Source organism: Ascaphus truei, chromosome 5 (assembly GCF_040206685.1).
Source record: "Ascaphus truei isolate aAscTru1 chromosome 5, aAscTru1.hap1, whole genome shotgun sequence".
Classification (NCBI taxonomy): domain Eukaryota; kingdom Metazoa; phylum Chordata; class Amphibia; order Anura; family Ascaphidae; genus Ascaphus; species Ascaphus truei.
In genome coordinates this window covers 124,035,230-124,055,555 of record NC_134487.1, presented here as the reverse complement: position 1 = coordinate 124,055,555, position 20,326 = coordinate 124,035,230, and the positions used below count along the sequence as shown (strand labels likewise).

The window sequence follows — 20,326 nt, the reverse complement described above, 5'->3', positions numbered from 1 at the left end:
AAGTGATATTCTTTATTGGCTATATGCTAACAGTGGAGGTTTTTTGTTGCCCTTTTCACCCACCATAACTTAAAATGTAATGGTATATAGGTGTGTGTATATATATATATACACACACCTATATACCATTACATTTTAAGTTATGGTGGGTGAAAAGGCAACAAAACACCTCCACTGTTAGCATATAGCCAATAAAGTATAAATACAGCAAGTATAAGTATATATATAAGTATAAGTAAAAATATAGCAAATATATATATATATATATAATCAAAAAATAAATAGATGATACCGTTCTGTTGCTAACGAAATGCTTTTATTTGTGCGAGCTTTCGAGATACACTGATCTCTTCTTCCGGCGATGTTACAATGAATGAAGCAAGCAAAAGGTATACTTAAAAACAGTGTCTCTTGGAATGTTATCTGTGCTTGTCCTTCCCCCGGTGTGGATGTGTTTTATGGCTAGAGGTGCAAAAGGTTCCTGAAAGCAAGTGATGTAAGAGTGTGTGTGTGTGTATCTGTGTGAATATAAATGAATGGAGAGCTCACAGTATATACAGTGCTTTACAAAAGGTGTGTGTGGAGTGGGAGTGGATATAAATGGTGTGGAAATGTGAGAGATTGTAGCACAAATAAAAGTGTGTGTGGATACTATGTGGTCCCTATTGGTGTATAGGGATGGAAAAACAAGGAGTATTAGTATGTGTAAAAGACAGCTGTGTGTGCATACAGATACACACACACACACACACACACACACATCGCCGGAAGAAGAGATCAGTGTATCTCGAAAGCTCACACAAATAAAAGCATTTTGTTAGCCACAGAACGGTATCATCTATTTATTTTTTGATTATTGAAGCTCGGCTAACACGGTACTGATACCTCTACATATATATATATATATATATATTTCTCTGACTCTGGCCATAAGATGAACGATCTGAGGGTTGCCATACTCAAAGGTAATCTTAAAACACCGAAAGAGAGACGGTTGCATGAATACAAATTTATGCAACTGTTCGGGACACTTAGCGGTGGCCTAAACAGAGATCGAAATTTTATGAGTCATTACTGACACAAGTGAACTCACTTCCCATGAGCGCTATAGGCCATGTCTGTACATACTGTGCTATATGTATGCACACACAGCTGTCTCTTACACATACTTATACTCCTTGTTTTTCCATCCCTATACACCTATAGGGACCACATAGTATCCACACACACTTTCAGTTGTGCTACAATCTCTCACATTTCCACACCTACCCACACCATTTATATACACTCCCACTCCACACACACCTTTTGTAAAGCACTGTATATACTGTGGGCTCTCCATTCATTTATATTCACACAGATACACACACACACTCTTACATCACTTGCTTTCAGGAACCTTTTGACACCTCTATCCATAAAACACATCCACACCGGGGGAAGGACAAGCACAGATAACATTCCAAGAGACACTGTTTTTAAGTAATCCATGCTTCATTCATTGTAACATCGCCGGAAGAAGAGATCAGTGTATCTCGAAAGCTCGCACAAATAAAAGCATTTCGTTAGCCACAGAGCGGTATCATCTATTTATTTTTTGATTATATATATATATATATATGGAACACACAATAGATGCCGCAATCAAATCACCCTTGTGTGATTAAATAATCAGTTAACCAGAGGTCAGGGTAAAAGGTAACCCTCTGGTGGTGCTACCGACCCAAAGGAATAATATGACTAAAAAGGAGGGAGAGTAGGGTCAAAAAGGTGCACTCAAATGCTGAATTGTGAAAAATAGAAATGGACTTTATTAACAAAGAGTATAAAAAACACAAAAGACAGACCCACACAAATCACATGTCAGATCGCTATGCGACACAACGTAAAAACATCAAAGAGGTACAATTGGTCTGATAAGAGCCAAAGCAGGGTAACAATATATCATTACAAATATAACATAACAGAACTAGGGGAAAAATATTTCTCCCCAAGTAATGTTTACTGAGATCGGCCGATCCAGAACAAGAGTAGCAATGAATATAAATGGTAAGTAGATACAGACCACAAGGAAAAGATTGGATATATATTGTAGTAAATATACATAAACCTCTTAATGATGATGAGAGATAGTTAGGCACATAGCTAGAAATACATAAAGTTGTGACCCTTAAATGTGCTGTAAATCAGCTGAATAAAGTGATGCCCAAATTGAGCTGCACATGTAAGATAAGTAGCAGCAGTGGTAGATCTATAAAGTGCACTGGCAGCGCTCATATAAAGTCCCCTGAGATACAGAGCTCAAAAATAATGAGCAGTGGTGGTGTGTGAATAACACAGGGACATAGAGCACTGCTGTGTTAACAGTGCTCTATGTCCCTGTGTTATTCACACACCACCACTGCTCATTATTTTTGAGCTCTGTATCTCAGGGGACTTTATATGAGCGCTGCCAGTGCACTTTATAGATCTACCACTGCTGCTACTTATCTTACATGTGCAGCTCAATTTGGGCATCACTTTATTCAGCTGATTTACAGCACATTTAAGGGTCACAACTTTATGTATTTCTAGCTATGTGCCTAACTATCTCTCATCATCATTAAGAGGTTTATGTATATTTACTACAATATATATCCAATCTTTTCCTTGTGGTCTGTATCTACTTACCATTTATATTCATTGCTACTCTTGTTCTGGATCGGCCGATCTCAGTAAACATTACTTGGGGAGAAATATTTTTCCCCTAGTTCTGTTATGTTATATTTGTAATGATATATTGTTACCCTGCTTTGGCTCTTATCAGACCAATTGTACCTCTTTGATGTTTTTACGTTGTGTCGCATAGCGATCTGACATGTGATTTGTGTGGGTCTGTCTTTTGTGTTTTTTATACTCTTTGTTAATAAAGTCCATTTCTATTTTTCACAATTCAGCATTTGAGTGCACCTTTTTGACCCTACTCTCCCTCCTTTTTAGTCATAATATATATATATATATGTATATATATATATAGCAAATGGAAATACAACTGTATGCTCATTTACATGTCTTAGGCAGGTCTGCAACCCCCGCCTTTCACCATTATCACCCAGCATACAGCACTTCCATTGCAGCAAGGGATTCTGGGAAATGACATGTAAAAGAGCACACAGTGTCACTTTTTGTTACAAAAACCATTTTTAACATGGTTCCCTATAGGCTTAAGCTTGCTGCATGGTCACAGCTTTGAGCACAGCCAGGGTTAAGATGCATAGCCAGAAAACCCACCCACAGACAGCTGTTTCGACCTTAATCGGTCTCATCAGTGTGGGGTTGGTTAACTGGCTATGCAAAGAAGCAATAAGGATGGGGTTTACCATACTGAGTTAAGTGTGATATTGTGATGGAATAGAGTTTATTGCTAAGTTAGTAGCAGCACGGAGTGTCTGAATCATTTTCTGCAGGAGAGTAATAAACACTCATTTATTGTACCCGCTTAGGGTGCTACTTTTCCACCCTTATATTCATTTCTTCATGTTAAACATTTCCTGTCTTTCCATTTTTCAAGCATGGCAACATTTTCCCACGAACAACTGCATTTTCTGTGACACGCAGGGAACTTTGCCGAGTGAACGCATGTCATTTGTGTATTGCTGTTATTACTACAAAATAGCCATCCAGAGCACAAGATGCAAAAAAATTATTATTATTATTATTATTAGCATTTATTTGTAAAGCATCCACATATTCTAAACATAGTATTGTATGGACACAGGGGAACCAAAGTCCAAAGGAGACCATACAATATGTAGTACAATAAAGAATAGAGATGTGCAGGGCTGTCAACGGGGTGGGAGAGGTGGGACAAGTGTCTCGGGCCTGTGGCTCCAGGGGGGCCCGGCAGGCTGGCGATGGAAGTTGGGCCTGGCCAGAGGGGGTGTTTGCTATGTATCTGGGCGGGGGGGACGGGGTGAGGAAGAGATAGAGGGGAGAGGGGGAGAGAGTGAGTGAAGAAGAGAGGGGGTAAGAGTGAGATGAGGGGATAGAAATACATGGGGAGGGGGGGAATAGAGAAGGGAGCTTGCAAGGTGTGAAATGGGGGCTGGCAAGACCACTGACATGGAGGGTGGGGGGGGGGGGGGGGCTGGTCAAAACTCTAGTCCTGGGCCCGGGAAATCGGTTGGCAGCCCTGGAGATGAGACAAACATCTGCATGAGTAAGCTCTTTGGGGCAGGACTCCTATTGCTTTCATGTATAAAGCGCTTATTCCCATTGTGTTATATTATTTTGTCACGTGTATTACTGCTGTGAAGCGCTATGTACCTGGATGGCGCTATATAAATAAAGATATACATACATACTAGTGAAACGCAACACAAACCACAAACATGAACCTCATTCTGAGAGTACCCCTATAGCCCCACCCTCTCCCAACACTGCTCACAATTTTCAATTTGGAAAATCCAAAACTGGAACAATCTACCGGAGACTCTCACAGCCACCACCAGTGTAAATTGTTTCAAAACTAAAGCTGTCTCACATTTTTATCTGGTCTGTAACTGTTACATACGCCTATAATATATTATTATCTCTAACTGTGCATGCAATGCCTTGTATATAATGTATAACCCTGTTCACTTATGTAACTATGTATTTGTAACCATGTATTATTTGTCATCATAATTCCATGCCCAGGACATACTTGAAAATGAGAGGTAACTCTCAATGTATTACTTCCTGGTAAAACATTTTATAAATAAATAAACATACATACACACATACATGAACCATGCACAACGTGCCCTTTTTGAGTTGTGATAAAAGTCCCGGCTGAGTCAGCGTTCGCAAAGGATTCGCTAAGCATGAACTCAACGAGCATAGCAATTTCATTTCAAATGCTAATTTGCTATATTCCCTGGATTATGTTAATGCTGAGAGTGTAAATTGAACACACACCATGTTTCACTCGCTGTCTGGCGATATTTCACTTACTAATATGGCCACATTAGAAGCCCTTTGAGGTTCGGCAAAACCTTTACAGGGACTCACATTTTTTTGTGGGGGGGATGGGGAGAATGTACAATTTTGCAAATACATTTGACAGTTTTGCACATTTTTCATAATTGGACAGGATAACCAGACCTAAAGGTACATATGTGATCAAATGAATCCTTACTCCAATTATTGTTTAAAATGCATCCTGTGTGACTGAACTACAGAAAAATTGTGTCACGTGAGATCATGTACTTTTATTGTCCATTATGTGGAAATGTTACCGGGAAAAACTGAGCAGTAAAAAGCTGAGGCTGTATTTCCAGTAGAACCTTCTTTCTCAAATACTGTAGTGCCGACGAGTATTCTAAAACAAATCTGGGGCAATCACCAACAAGACCCAGGTACATGCTGGGTACATGCTGGGTACATTCTGCAACATTTCAGTGACATTTCTGCAGACAGCATTAACAGCGGGGGTCCATGGCAGTCCCATTCAAACTGAATGGGACTGCCAAGGACCCCTGCTGTGTTAATCCGATGGGCCATTAGTCTCTGCAGAAATGTCACTGAAATGTTGCAGCATGTACCCAGCATGTAAATGGATCTTGTTGGTGATAGCCCCAGATTTTCTAAGGCAAGTTTAAGGCAAGTTTTAGAATACTCGTCAGCGCACATGTACATTACAAATATGAAACCGTGTTTGCAAATCACACTTAATAACCTAATACAAAGCTACAAAGGCCCAAAATCCACAAAGTCTGTCTCTGTGTCTCCGTCTCTCCGTGTCTCCGTGTGTCTCTCTCTCCGTGTGTCTCTCTCTCCGTGTCTCTCTCTCCGTGTCTCTCTCTCCGTGTCTCTCTCTCCGTGTCTGTCTCTCTCTGTCTCTCTCTGTCTCTGTCTGTCTCTCTCTGTCTCTCTCTCTGTCTCTCTCTGTTTCTCTCTGTTTCTTTTCCCTCCACTCTCGTAAAACATCTGTACTTACTGGTTGAAGAAGCTCAGGATAGGCTGCATCCGGTCGAATTTTCCCTTTAAGTACCAATGGATTAAACTCCACTATTTTAAAGTGTATGTCTCTCAGCTGAGTGCCTTCAATCCATTTCCTAAAATAGACAATGTTTTGCAAACTGTCATTGTAGAGTAATGGGGGGCAATGTGCTGTGATAAACAATCATATATGACTAATATCAATATAAAAAATACCCATACAATTTAACCATGCAGTGCACAAATATAAAACAACTAAAACATGCATAAACAGGAAAAAATAAAATGGTGTGAATCAAAGGTAGCAAAGTCAGGAAATGCTATACTTTTTAATTCCTTAAAATTAGGAAGAGTCTGTAGGAATAAAAAAAAACCTAAGTGTGTTCCGGAGTCAAGGGCGGCTTGTCTACAGAATTACAACGCATGCGCTACCCACGAGCAAGACAGGACCCCGGTACTGAGGTGGGGAAGTATAGAACCACGCACCCACAGCAGCGGAAGCGTGCCTGGCAGGCGGATTGTCAACGTAGCCGGGTCTGGGTTGGAGAGAGTGGGTTAGTCCTGATACTTGCCAAGGTCTTGGGATGGAGAGGTCAGAATTGTCTAAGTCTGTTAAGCCGTGGTCTGGGGTTGGAGAGGTCAGAATCGTGGAAGTCCGTATAGGCGTGGTCTGGGTTGGAGAGGTCCGCAGAGTCGAGGGTAAGCCGGGGTCAATATCCAGAGGGGTTCAGTCAAGCCGGGTCGGTACACGTAGAATCCAAACTGCAAGAAACACAAGACAAGGAGCAAGGCACAACAAACGCAGGAGCAAAAGGCTGCAACCAGTTATGCTCAGCAAAGCAGGAAGGGAAATACAGGATATTTGTAGCACACAGGAACCAGTGGCAAGGGAGGCGGAGTGGAGGTGCGGCCTCTGCGGAGACATGGATTGGCTGCAGGAGACAAGTGGGCTAGATGAGAACTTGCCACGCAGCTGGGGAGCAGTGCACGGCATCACGTGCATTCGCCGCACGCGAAAGAAGCGTGACGCGTCTGAGGGGGAGGAACTAAGCTCTGTAGCACACTAGAAGAGCTGAATGTGCGCATGCGCTCTGTAAGCAGAGCGGGGGTGCGTGCACGCGCTGGTGCCAGAGTGGATGTCTGTGCTGTGACAGGTAAGGAGGGAACACGTCGCAAAGGACATGTTCCCAAATTCCTTACAAGAATGAACCACATCCAAAAGAAAAACTAAAGAAGAAATGAGAAGTGCGCGCTCCAAGGTAAAAACAGCGCAAAATGCATTAGACAGCGCAAAATGCATTAGAGGACCTGTTTTTTCTGTAGCTCTGTCTACTTATGCACTAAAATAAAGCATTTTTAATTTTGCAATTAGCCTCCAGCCCTTTATTTTTTCCAGCAGTGCTCCACCATTTTTTTCTACTGTGATTCACTACTACCGGAAGGAGGCATGCTACATTCTTCCAGGACATGCATCAACCGTGAGTTATATCTCTTTTCAAGAATATGCAGTTTGTATATATTACTGGGCTACTTTTCTGCTCAAGCCTAGGAATATAGGTGTCTTGCTCCATTAGTGGGTGTGGGGTGGGCTCTCTTCATTGAGTGCTCATTACACACACTCACTGTGGGGTTCCTCAACCTTTATTTGTTATCCCACACTATGGCTATAAGTTGAGCATTTAAGCCTATACTGCACAAATACTCTTATTGAAGATACAATTTTTCCTGGACTATTATGCTATATGGCAATTTGACTCTGGATATTAGAAGCACCTATTGGGGATTAATTTTCCATTTTCACTGTATTCCATGAAATTGCAAATGCTCACTGACATTCTTTTTATTTTGTTTTCTCAGTGAGCATGTGCATTTTTTGGAATAAATGAACAGTTTTTTGTTATTATTTTAACCTTGGAGTGTGCGCTTCTCATGTACAGTTGTGTGAAAAAGAAAGTACACCCTCTTTGAATTCTATGGTTTTACATAACAGACCATAATAAAAATCATCTGTTCCTTAGCAGGTCTTAAAATTAGGTAAATACAACCTCAGATGAACAACAACACATGACATATTACACCATGTCATGATTTATTTAACAAAAATAAAGCCAAAATGGAGAAGCTGTGTGAGAAAAACTAAGTACAGGCATACCCCGCATTAACGTACGCAATGGGACCGGAGCATGTATGTAAAGCGAAAATGTACTTAAAGTGAAGCACTACCTTTTCCCACTTATTGATGCATGTACTGTACGGCAATCGTCATATACATGCATAACTGATGTAAATAACGCATTTATAACAGGCTCTATAGTCTCCCCGCTTGCGCACAGCTTCGGTACAGGTAGGGAGCTGGTATTGCTGTTCAGGACGTGCTGACAGGCGCATGCGTGAACTGCTGTTTGCCTATTGGGTGATATGTCCTTACTCGCGAGTGTACTTAAAGTGAGTGTCCTTAAACCGGGGTATACCTGTACACCCTTAATGCTTCCATAGGAATTAAGATGCTAAGTAGCAGACAGGTGCTGCTAATCAAATGCCCTTGATTAATTGATCATCAGCAAGTGTGACCACCTCTATAAAAGCCAAAGTTTTAGCAGTTTGCTAGTCTGGAGCATTCAGGTGTGTGTTAACACAATACCAAGGAGGAAAGACATCAGCTATAATTGTAGAGAAGCAATTGTTGCTGCCCATCAATCTGGGAAGGGTTATAAAGCCATTTCCAAACAATTTAAAGTCCATCATTCTACAGTGAGAAAGATTATTCAAAAGTGGAAAACATTCAAGACAATTGCCAATCTTCCCAGGAGTGGATGTCCCAGCAAATTCACCCCAAAGTCAGACCGTGCAATGCTCAGAGAAATTGCAAAAAAACCAGAGTTACATCTAAGACTCTACAGGCCTCAGTTAGCATGTTAAATATTAAAGTTCATGACAATACAATTAGAAAAAGACTGAACAAGTATGGTTTGTTTGGAAGGGTTGCCAGGAGAAAGCCTCTTCTCTCTAAAAAGAACATGGCAGCACGGCTTAGGTTTGCAAAGTTGCATCTGAACAAACAACAAGACTTCTGGAACAATGTCCTTTGGACAGACGAGACCAAAGTGGAGATGTTTGGCCATAATGCACAGCGCCACGTTTGGTGAAAAACAAATACAGCATATCAGCACAAACACCTCATACCAACTGTCAAGCACGGTGGTGGAGGGGTGATGATTTGGGCTTGTTTTGCAGCCACAGGACCTGGGAACCTTGCAGTCATTGAGTCGACCATGAACTCCTCTGTATACCAAAGTATTCTAGAGTCAAATGTGAGGCCATCTGTCCGACAGCTAATGCTTGGCCGAAATTGGGTCATGCAACAGGACAATGATCCCAAGCACACCAGCAAATCTACAACAGAATGGCCGAAAAAGAAAAGAATCAAGGTGTTGCAATGGCCCAGTCAAGGTCCAGACCTCAACCCGATTGAAATGCTGTGGCGGGACCTTAAGAGAGCTGTGCATAAATAAATGCCCGCAAACCTCAATGAACTGAAGCAACGTTGTAAAGAAGAGTGGGCCAAAATTCCTCCACAACGAAGTGAGAGACTGATAAAGTCATACAGAAAACGATTACTTACAAGTTATTGCTGCTAAAGGTGGTCCTACAAGCTATTGAATCATAAGGTATACTTAGTTTTTCACACATGGCTTCTCCATTTTGGCTTTATTTTTGTTAAATAAATCATGACACGGTGTAATATGTCATGTGTTGTTGTATTTACCTAATTTTAAGACCTGCTAAGGAACAGATGATTGTTATTATGTCCTGATATGTAAAACCATGGAATTCAAAGAGGGTGTACTTTCTTTTTCAATATTATATATTGAAGAAATTGTATTTCCCCTTAAACTATGAATCATGTGTGAGTGATGGATTATAAAGCAATTGTTGGGAGATATTTTAAGAAGAACAGGTGGGGGATGTGACTAATTTCCTCTGACAGGCAAAGAATCTTTGGTAGATCTTATTACAAGTGAAGTATTTTAGGTAAAAGAGATGTGTTTAGACTTATAGTTAAAATACAGCTGTGTTGGGATGTCTAAATGAGGGCCAGCGAGAGACAGACAGTTGCTATTGACAACTGATGATTTGCTGAGATAATCTAAACTGATAATAACTGGGGTAGTCCCTTATATGTACATAAGGAGATATGACATCATGTTAATTGGACTAGGGTGTACTGGAAGACACATGGTACCGTATGTGGTCAGAGAATTAGAGTTAAGATGGCTGACTAGGTGATTTTCTTTGGATAAATACTGACAGTAAAGTAAGAGAGACAGGGTTACACCAAGAAGGGGAGGAGACCGGGTAACACAAAAATCAGACTGAGAGTTAACACCAGGAAAAGAAATATGATTATGCAACCATCTTTGAAGATATTATAACTTATTTGGTGTCACCGCCTTTTATTTACTGTTTCTGTGTGTAAGTGATTATCTTCAGAATCCTTTGTGTGGGCTAAAACCGGAATGCTGCGTTTTGTTATGCTGCGTTTTGTTATGCTGCGTTTCGCCATGCTGCGTTTCGTTATGCTGCGTTTCGCTATGCTGCGTTTCGTTATGCTGCGTTTCGCCATGCTGCGTTTCGCCATGCTGCGTTTCGTTATGCTGCGTTTCGCTATGCTGCGTTTCGCCATGCTGCGTTTCGCCATGCTGCGTTTCGCCATGCTGCGTTTCGCCATGCTGCGTTTCGTTATGCTGCGTTTCGTTATGCTGCGTTTCGCCATGCTGCGTTTCGCCATGCTGCGTTTCGTTATGCTGCGTTTCGTTATGCTGCGTTTCGTTATGCTGCGTTTCGCCATGCTGCGTTTCGCCATGCTGCGTTTCGTTATGCTGCGTTTCGTTATGCTGCGTTTCGTTATGCTGCGTTTCGTTATGCTGCGTTTTGTTATGCTGCAGTGATAATACAAGAGACATAGGACATTTTACAAATTGCCAGCCTTAGGGCAAAGCGAGCAAGGCGGCCGCCTTGTGACTGTGCCTTCGTGTGAGCCCCGGGCTCCCTCATGTCAGTGCCGGGATCCAAATTTCCCTCCGACCAGAGGGGGGGTGCTGGAGAATGGAGTGTTGCCCCTTCCAGCTCTCCCCTCCGGTCAGAAATTGGATCCTGGCGCCGACAGGAGGGAAAGGAGGGAGCGCAGGGCCCCCGGACTGGCAAAGAGGTGGGTATGGGAGACAGGGGGGTGGGTGTGCTCTTATCTTCTCTGCAGCAGGCCGCCTCCTGCAGCATCGTGACACCACAGCGTTATATGACACCATGTTGCCATGGCACTGCGACGCTGCCGGAGGAGGGTTGCTCATCAAGGTAAGGCCCCTTTTTTTTTACAGGGTGGGCCCAGCTGCCAGAATGCCGCCATGGGCCCCGCAAAGACTAAGGCCGGCCCTGAATGGGATACACAAAAAAGGCATTAAAAAAGAGAATAGAACCATTGCATTTGGATTTACAATAACAATGGAACGATGTGTATAAAATGATTATTTAGCATGTGTGTAACAAAACCATGGCATAAAAGGATTAAGGTTGTCACCATTATTTTAAAAATAATTTGGGGTGACGCCATGCAATGAATGCTGAGAACAACAAGTCTAGACGATCATTTGACAGTATTTGAAAACAGCGTGAGTTGACAAGTTAGTGATGTGCACATCTGCAGGAGTGTGTGCTGATATATGAATGGCTAACCAGGTGCTTCTTAGCTGTGTGCATTTAGTGCTGAAATTCGCATGCATCTTGGAAACTACAGACATACAAGGTGGGGACATTTGCTGCTGCACCCCCGTTTATAGAATAGGTACATAGGAAGAAATATGAAATGAGATAATCACCTGATGTGAACTAGAGGGTTCCTTAGACCAACAATGTAAAACATGACATTGGCATCAGTGTTGCTGTAAATGCTGTTGATTGCAGCTATAGTCGCACCCAACCTCCCCGCAGCAGCACAAATAATAACAGGAATTTCATTCTCCTCTATTTCTGCAGCTGAATCTAAGAACGGGACGGAAAACATAGGGCAGAATTGATGATTGCATTTAAATAACAGGTTGATGATAACATGAACTGTAAGATGTCTTCTGGCGCAGAAAGTAGTGTTATAGCATAGCACGTTATTTTATTTATTTATAAAAATGTTTTACCAGGAAGTAATACATTGAAAGTTACCGCTCGTTTTCAAGTATGTCCTGGTTATGTCCAGAGTTATAACAATACATGGTTATATCAAAAGAACAGGGTTATATAGTCAATTCACAGACATTTCATGGACAGATAGAGTTGGAAAATTGGGTACAGCGAATAAAGGCCTGGGGAGTTTCAGATTGAAATAGAGAAGCTTTACCATCACCAAACATCAGCGAACAGCAGCAAATGGCTCACACCCTTTGGCTGCCCTTCCGCTGAGCCAAAGGCTGTCCGCCTTTGGGCGACGCAGATGTACACTGATGGGGTTCAGATTGAATGCAGCTGTGAATACAAAGTTCTTTGTCTTCTTGGCTTATTAACATTCCAGTGGGTCAGGTTGATGTTCCACAGAGTACAAGCAAATGTTAACCCTTAGCACACTGGTCCTGTGCACAGGGGAGCAGCTCTTGGGGAGCCCCATCAGGCATCCGCCTTTGAGTCGACGCAGACGTACACTGAAGAGGTTTGGTTCTAAAAAATTCTTGTGTTTTTTGGTTTGGTATTTGTAAAAAAAAAAAAAGCATGACAAAAAACCATAAATAGGCAGGAACTTTTTTTTTTCTTTTCACTTTTTAAGTTTTTATTTGTGAACCCAAAAGGTTGCCCAGTTTATTATAAGAACAAAAAGATTAGGAATTTGAGGATCTGCATTTTTGGGGTTTGACGCTCAACTTTTACTTGGAATTGAATATCGTTTTGAAGTTTGACTTGGATTTTGACTCCCCCAACCTGTCAATACATAGTAAATGTATCTCCAGTATCAGTATCTCCCTGACCTTCCCATATGTGTTTGTCTGAATATCTGCATCCCTCTTTGCCCAGTTCACCTGCACGTTTGTTATCTGCATGGACAATTTTGGAGACCCCAGCAGAGCAAGTGTTAATAATAAGTCAGCTATTAGTAAGCAAACTTATTGAGCACCTCTTAATTTTGGTCCTGTTAAAGATTGATATCTACAGCAGGTGTGGCCAACTCCAGTCCTCAAAGGCCACCAAGGATATCCCTGCTTCAGCACAGGTGGCTCAATCAGTGGCTCGTTGACCGAGCCACCTCTGCTGGAGCAGGGATATCCTTAAAACCTGACCTGTTAGTGGCCCTTGAGGGCTGGTGTTCCCCAGCCATTGTCTACAGGATAATATTTTCTGGAACTTATGTATGTCTTCTGTTAATTATTAATGTGCAAAAAATTACCATTTTAATGACCGCTAATAGCGCTACTTCCACTATCACTCAACTAAACGTGACTGTTAATATCTACGTTGTACAGAAGTCGCCTGAGAAATACAGAAAAGGCAAAGAAATGGGATGTACCAGTATTAACAGCAGCAAAAGAGCCATTCCCACTTGAAATGTAAAATAAAAGAAACAACGTATTAATTGTATTAATATGAATCCCTCCGATGACATTATGGCTTCCTATTGGCCTATGGTACCTGCAAGATCTGGTGGCCATTTTGATTTCTCTAAAGGGAGAGAAAACACTGGCAACTAAACCTCTCAGTAGTTTTTGAGTCTCACTGATATGGAGTTGGCATCATTTATCGACTTTCGTCGACTTTAATGGGGTCAGATTAGTAAAAAAAATCCCAAATTTTGCATTAAAATATCCTTTTTTTTGTGGTTTTAACAGCCCAAGCTCACGGATATATCAGTTCTTGGAGGTGACACCACTGCTAGTACCATCATACTGTTTTTTGGACCAACATTAGACATACATGCAGTTCTTCATAGACGGTTAAGTTGGTGGCATAATAATATATATATATTTTAAATAAAACAGAAATATATGTTGTCTGTTTACCTTTGTCTTCTCTTACTGTAGACACTTTGTAGATGGTGCTGTACCATATCAGACAAAATGTCAAAACAAGAAGAAACAGCAGGATGTGGTTAACTGGAACAAAAAAGATGTCAGACATTAAACATCAGAGGCGCTTGCAAGCTCTTCTAAGAACAGTCCGCCATCATGGTATTTACCTATGTATTTCACAGCCTTTTGTGGGTGAAAGCTTGTAATAACTGTCTTTGAAGTGGGTCAAACCCGATTAAAATCCCAGTTTTAGCTCCTTGTGAACTTGGGCAGGTTAGTTTTATTTCCCAGCGCCTCAGGCACTAAAAACTGTAAGATCAATGTGATAGGGATTGAAAAGTTCTATGTACAGAATGTACAAACAGAACAGGAGACCAAGTACTAGGATATAAAAAAAAAACCATACTGAGACAGGCAAATATATTAAAAGGGTGAATACATCGTTAGTTCATAATTGGACAAGGGATTATTTCATTATTAGATTACTATCATGTTATATAGATTACTATTTGCTGCCCCTTCATTTAAAACGAAATATAGTTTATATTTGTAAACGTAATTTATTAGCTGTTTTATAACAGTATAAAATTAGATAGCTCCCTGTTCCAAAATATCTATAGGTTTATAGCAATCTAAAATTAACATTCCAGCTAAATTATTCTAAGTATACTATGGAAATACTGTGTATATAAAATAATGGAGTATGAAAGACATGCAAACAAATCAGATGGACACAATACATGACATACTGGGAATTAAAAAAAAGATATAATTTCCTAATGAGATATTCTTCGTTAATTAAACAATACATATGTTTTATTGCATCATTCATCGGTTTCCCCACTTTTAATATAATATACTACAGACTTTGAGTTGCAACCTTGGGCTTCGATATTTTCCTTTTGGCCTCATCCTGGGATGAGTGAATATAACAGCAGTAATGGCATAAAGGCAGAGGGTTTTAGCACTTAAATAATGATTACTTGTTTTCAGTGGGCTTATAAGAGGGATCTTCTGTGCTAGGGGGGAGGGTATTAAAAAGGTTGGAGCTCCCATCCAACCCCCCCCCCCCACCCCCCAGCTTCCGTTTTTTATTTTTCCACTCCCCCCTCCCCTGAAAAACTTCAATAAAATTTAAGGTAAAAAAAAAAAGGCTGGAGCAGATTTTAAACAAGGATGCAAAAAACAGATGACAAACTAAATAGAATAGATAGGATGGGGAAATAGCAAGGGGTCATGGAGGTAGAATGGGGGCAAGTGGGAGTTTGGCAAGCAGGGAGACACCCATATTAAATACAGATAATAATAACTTATGTAGCATAGCCTCCCTGCCGATACCTATTTTTCTGGGCCCTACCAGTGTAAGGGCTGTTCTATAGCGCGGCAGTTATAGTTGGCTGTGGTTAGTCAGCCTTTCTATAATAGGGCCGCGTGTGCACGGCAGTGAGCGTGGAACTGGCCGACAGGGGGGAAGATTGGAAAAATAAAGGTTTTGCGCCGCTACCGCCGCTGTTTATGTATGTATATATGTGTATGTGTGTATATGTATGTGTGGTATGTATGTGTGCGTGTATGTGTGGTGTTTAGAAAGGTTTAATAAAGTAAAATAATACGCAAGTACATATACATATATATACACACACACACACACACACACACACACACACACACACACACATACAGTTACCCAGTGACACACACACACAAACACACAGTACCTTCCAAGACTGTCGCTCACAGCATACACACAAAAAGCGTGTGTCACGTGCACACACACGCACACACTATATTACGGGCCTTAGTCCTGTTAGGTGCAGGCAGTGGATGGGTTAATTCCTTCAGAAAGGCCGTGTGTGCTTTTGCAGCCTTAGATACATTTGCTGTATCCAAGGGCGGGCCTAGCAACAGCCAGAGAGTGTCAGCGTAAGGGGTGGATACTGATTGGATCACATACTGGATGTCTTGTTAGGGGGCAGAGTTACAATCACACTCAAGGGTATAAATACTGTCACTTTCCTAAAAGTAGGTGTGTCTCTTTCCTCCCCCTGTGGAGTGAGTACCAGCTACCCTGGGGCTGACTAGGAGGCCTCAGGAGCAGCACCATGCAGAGGGAAAACTATGCAATGCTGTAAGATCAGAACCTACAATAAACACAATTGTACCATCACACATGTGTGATTCACTGTCTAAAAACCAAGAAAGGTGTTAGTATGGAACATCATTCAATTCAAAGGAACCATGCTGACTGGAGGAGCTGCAACCACAAATAATGTACTCTGTCCTGTTCTCCCCACAACACAGGGGAGCACTCAGCCCTCTTGTTACCTCACAGGTACGCACCACCGCATAATATGGAGTAGCAGACCTAATCTCATTGGGGGGGGGGGTGGTCCAAGGACTACATTTGGAGACGCTGCTGAGATGTCATGCTCACAGGACAGGTTTACCAGCAGAATGAACCAGAGAAATAAGTGCAATTTCAGCTCCAGTTCTGAAGAAAGAGAATGAGAGGGGGACAGGTGTAGTAAAGGGGATTATCTAATCTGCCGAAAGCTGCGGCCTGCTCTGCCCTAAGGATGTGTTTGGTTGAGACAGAAGCTACGGTCCTGTTCTAAGTCACCCTGAGAGCTGGCAAATAGGGCGTCTGGAAGTGGTGTCTTGTGGCCGCTGGCCAGGAGTCTCTGAAGCAGACTGTGGGGTCAGTGCTTCAAGGGGTGGCATAAGAGTAATGCTGGGAATCATCAGAGGAGGGGGGACTGATATTGTAGGTCAAGGTTGCCCAAGAACTTTCCGTTTGAGGAGTTACCGCTTTACTAGTAGCACGCTTCCAGCACAAAAGATCGCTGAGAACTGGACTATATGTTAGCAAGATGAAATGTGCTTCAAGGGAGGTTTTGTCTGCCCGGGGAGGCTTCCCTACAGAAAATACCTACAGCAGTGATTAGAAAATGGCGGTTCCAGAGAACTGGGAGCCGCATGGCAATGGACTTTACTATCTAAAATGGCGGTTCCCGCCGAGACCAGGGAAGCCACATGGTGTTTTGCAAAAGTTACATGCAGTTGCAAGCTTTTACTGAGCTCAGCTTGCAAGAAAACAGCGCAAACTGACGAAACTACGCCCCCTTTCTTGCTCCTGATTAGACTATCATGTTCACCAGGGTAGAGGAGCTGGATATGTCCAAACGGAGCAAACAGGATGTGAGGAGCCAGATGCACTTGTACCTCAACAGCTAAAGTTGTGCATGCAGAGCTGCCTTGTTTACTCCAACAGGGAAGAAATTGAACAAATCTATGATCTGACCGGAGGAGTCCTAGTGATCAAGGACAAAGAGGAAACTCTCCTGCTGGGAGTTTGCCCCCTGTGTAACCAGCTGGGAGGACAGCTCCTAGAACTGGGGAGTTGTCCAATCTGTTGTGTGCCCTTCATATGGCCTAGGCCGGAAGAAAGCCAATGGCCTAATCCTACATTGCAAGGAGTCGTGAATGGCGGTGCAGCTGCCTTGGAAAGAATGTATGACCAATGATTGCAATAAAATCTCTAGGTACAAAAATGTATTGGCACATAAGGAAACAGCAAAAAAGCCCTCTTACGCGTTTCGCGTGGTCTCCCACGCTTTATCAAAGAGTAAAGAAGTGAAGACTCATTGGTGGACAGATGGCAGATTGAACCACTGCTGATGCGCATGTGCAGGAGCAGAGCTGAAGCAGGAGGTCAGTGAAGGGAACAACCAGGGTTGTGCACGAGCCCAGGCGAGTCCCCCGCTGACGCCGACAGCTGAAGTCACTTCCTACGCCGAGACAGACGCCGCACCGACGCCTTGAGAGACAGGGGAGAGTCTTGTGGAGTCCAGAGTGAAAATCCTTTCAGTGCCATATGCCTATGGTCATTTGTGAGTGAGCATTCTCTTTTAAATCTTATTTCTTCATTAAATGTTTTTACACTATATCCTTCTCCTTTATGTTTTGAGGCACATGTAAGAAGAATCCCCTATTTAAAGGATTTGCAGTTTATGTAAGTGTTCTTCTGTCTAATACCAATCAACATTAGCCTGCACATTAATTCCATTTAACCACCCCTTTTCTGTGGTTTGTTATTTTCTCCCTACATGTCTTGGGAACCACGAGTATAACCACGTGCCGGAGGACTCCTTTTTTCCTTGATTGACATTGTGCGGAGGACTTTGAATCAGCTCTATGAACTCTGGCAGCGGGACTTCTCTGTGTATTTATTGAATATCTGCATTTGAATCAACATACGGTTGGCGCTACTATGTCTTTTTTCCCTAAAGAGGGACATTTGTCTGTGCTCTCTGTGAAACAGATATGGGTAAGTCATAATGCTGCAACACCCACTGAATGTGCCCAGTGGATATACCTGATTGGCTATGGAATGAATATAGAGTATGTGGGTAGATTAAGATCTCAGGAGTGAGTGTGTGTATATGTGGGCCTATAAAATACCATGCTCCTGTTGTTCTTGATTGCTAAGGGTGGCGTCAATACCTGGAGCTAGAGATATATGAACGCTATATTTTTTATGGATTCTATGATGTGATATTTATATTCTGTATCACATTTTGTACTCATCCCATTCAGCATAATAAATGGTTAACTGGCAGAGGGTTCGTTCAAAAGCGGACAAAGTAAAATGACAATGCGCAGGTAAATATCAGAGGTGAGTGTGAGGGTATTAGAATCGGACAGTCACATATTCATTTCTGGAATGAAAACGTGTCCATTAGTTGAAATCTAGAAAGATCAATTCAGACACATGAAATGTCTGGAAGCTTTTTTTAAGGGTTGGCACTGGTCCGGGTGATCTTGTTTTGAATCTAAAAAAATATATATTTCATGTTTTGTTTTTTTACGTGGTTTTTGATTTAGATTTTTATAAAATTGTCAAAAACTTAAAATAAGTAGAAAAATGGTCAAATAACAGTATAAAGCATCAAACCAACCAACTGTCAGTTATCGGTTAGTACTCCTATCCTTGCAGAGAGTAGAAAGAGGTCACACGCTGCTGCTATCTGTGCCAAGCCAACCACTGTACGCAAGACCCGTGTAATGTAACAGTGTTAAACCAAATGGCACTCGGGATAATACAGTATACAGTACTAACAGAAACAAAGAAGAGAGAGGTCAGATGGTGATATATATATATATATATATATATATATATATAACCAGTATTATTAATAGAATTAATATTATATTTCATATATTAAATACAGGGCTGCCGAGAAGGGGGGTGGGGAGGAGCCGGGACAAGATGCTGAATGTTCGAGCTGCCCAAAGGTCAGGCCCAACTTCCATGTCAGGCCCCCGGGGCCTCTGTGTGACACAGGGCCCCAACTCTCCTTAACTACTACCCTGATGAACCCGAAACCTGAGTGAGAGAGGGTTGGCAGTGAGTGTGAGAGGGGTTGAGTGGTGGGGCGTGAGCGAGGGATAAGTGAGTGATAGAGGGCTGAATGAGAGAGGGCTAAGTGAGAGAGGGCTTATTGAGTGAGAGCGAGAGCTATGTGAGTGAGATGGGAACTGAGTGAGAGCATTGGTAGTGAGTGTGAGGGGAGGGAGTGAGTAAGAGAGGGGCATGAGAGAGAGAGAGGGATAAGTGAGTGAGAAAGGGTGTGAGTGAGTGAGAGAGGGATGGCAGTGAGAGAGAGGGCTGAATGAATGAATGAGAGAGAGGACTGAGTGATAGAGGGCTTATTGAGTGTAAGGGGGTTGAGTGAAAGAGGACAGAGTGAGAGAGAGGGCTTAGTGAGTGATAGGCGGCTGAGTGAGTGGAAGAGGGCTGAGTGAGTGAGGTGAGGGAGAGAGGGAGGAGGGTGAGAGAGAGGGCTGAGGGAGAGAGAGGGCTGAGGGAGAGAGAGGTGAGAGAGAGGGCTGAGTGAGAGAGAGGGCTGAGGGAGAGAGAGGGCTGAGGGAGAGAGAGGGCTGAGTGAGAGAGAGGGTTGAGTGAGATAGATGGCTGAGGGAGGGGTGTGAGAGAGGGCTGAGTGAGTGATAGGCGGCTGAGTGAGTGGAAGAGGGCTGAGTGAGTGAGCTGCGTGTGAGAGGGAGTGGGTGAAAGAGAGGGGTGAGAGATGGAGGGGTGAGTGAGTGAGAGAGGGAGGGTGAGTGGGAGAGGGGAGAGGTGAGAGAGAGGGAGGGGTGTGTGAGAGAGGGATTGGTGAGTGAGAGAGGGAGCGGTGAGTGAGTTAGAGGTCTTAGTTAGAGCGAGAGATGGCTGAATGAGTGAGAGAGGGCTGAGTGAGAGAGGGGTGAAGGTGAGTGAGAGAGGTTGAGTGAATGAGGGTGGCTGAGTGAGTAAGAGAGGGCTG

At 42.6% G+C, this 20,326-nt stretch overlaps 1 protein-coding gene across 2 annotated transcripts in view; it reads right to left on the bottom strand.

The window, feature by feature from the left end:
• Nucleotides 1–20,326, bottom strand: part of GLT8D2 (glycosyltransferase 8 domain containing 2) — a 73,186-nt gene that overhangs the window by 28,321 nt on the left and 24,539 nt on the right. For both annotated transcript variants that reach the window (XM_075600591.1, XM_075600592.1), the window contains 3 exons: nucleotides 13,992–14,084; nucleotides 11,835–11,997; nucleotides 5,960–6,077 (listed from right to left, as the gene is read on the bottom strand). In XM_075600591.1, coding sequence (XP_075456706.1) covers nucleotides 5,960–6,077; nucleotides 11,835–11,997; nucleotides 13,992–14,084 — 374 coding nt within the window. The remainder of the gene's footprint in view (nucleotides 1–5,959; nucleotides 6,078–11,834; nucleotides 11,998–13,991; nucleotides 14,085–20,326) is intronic.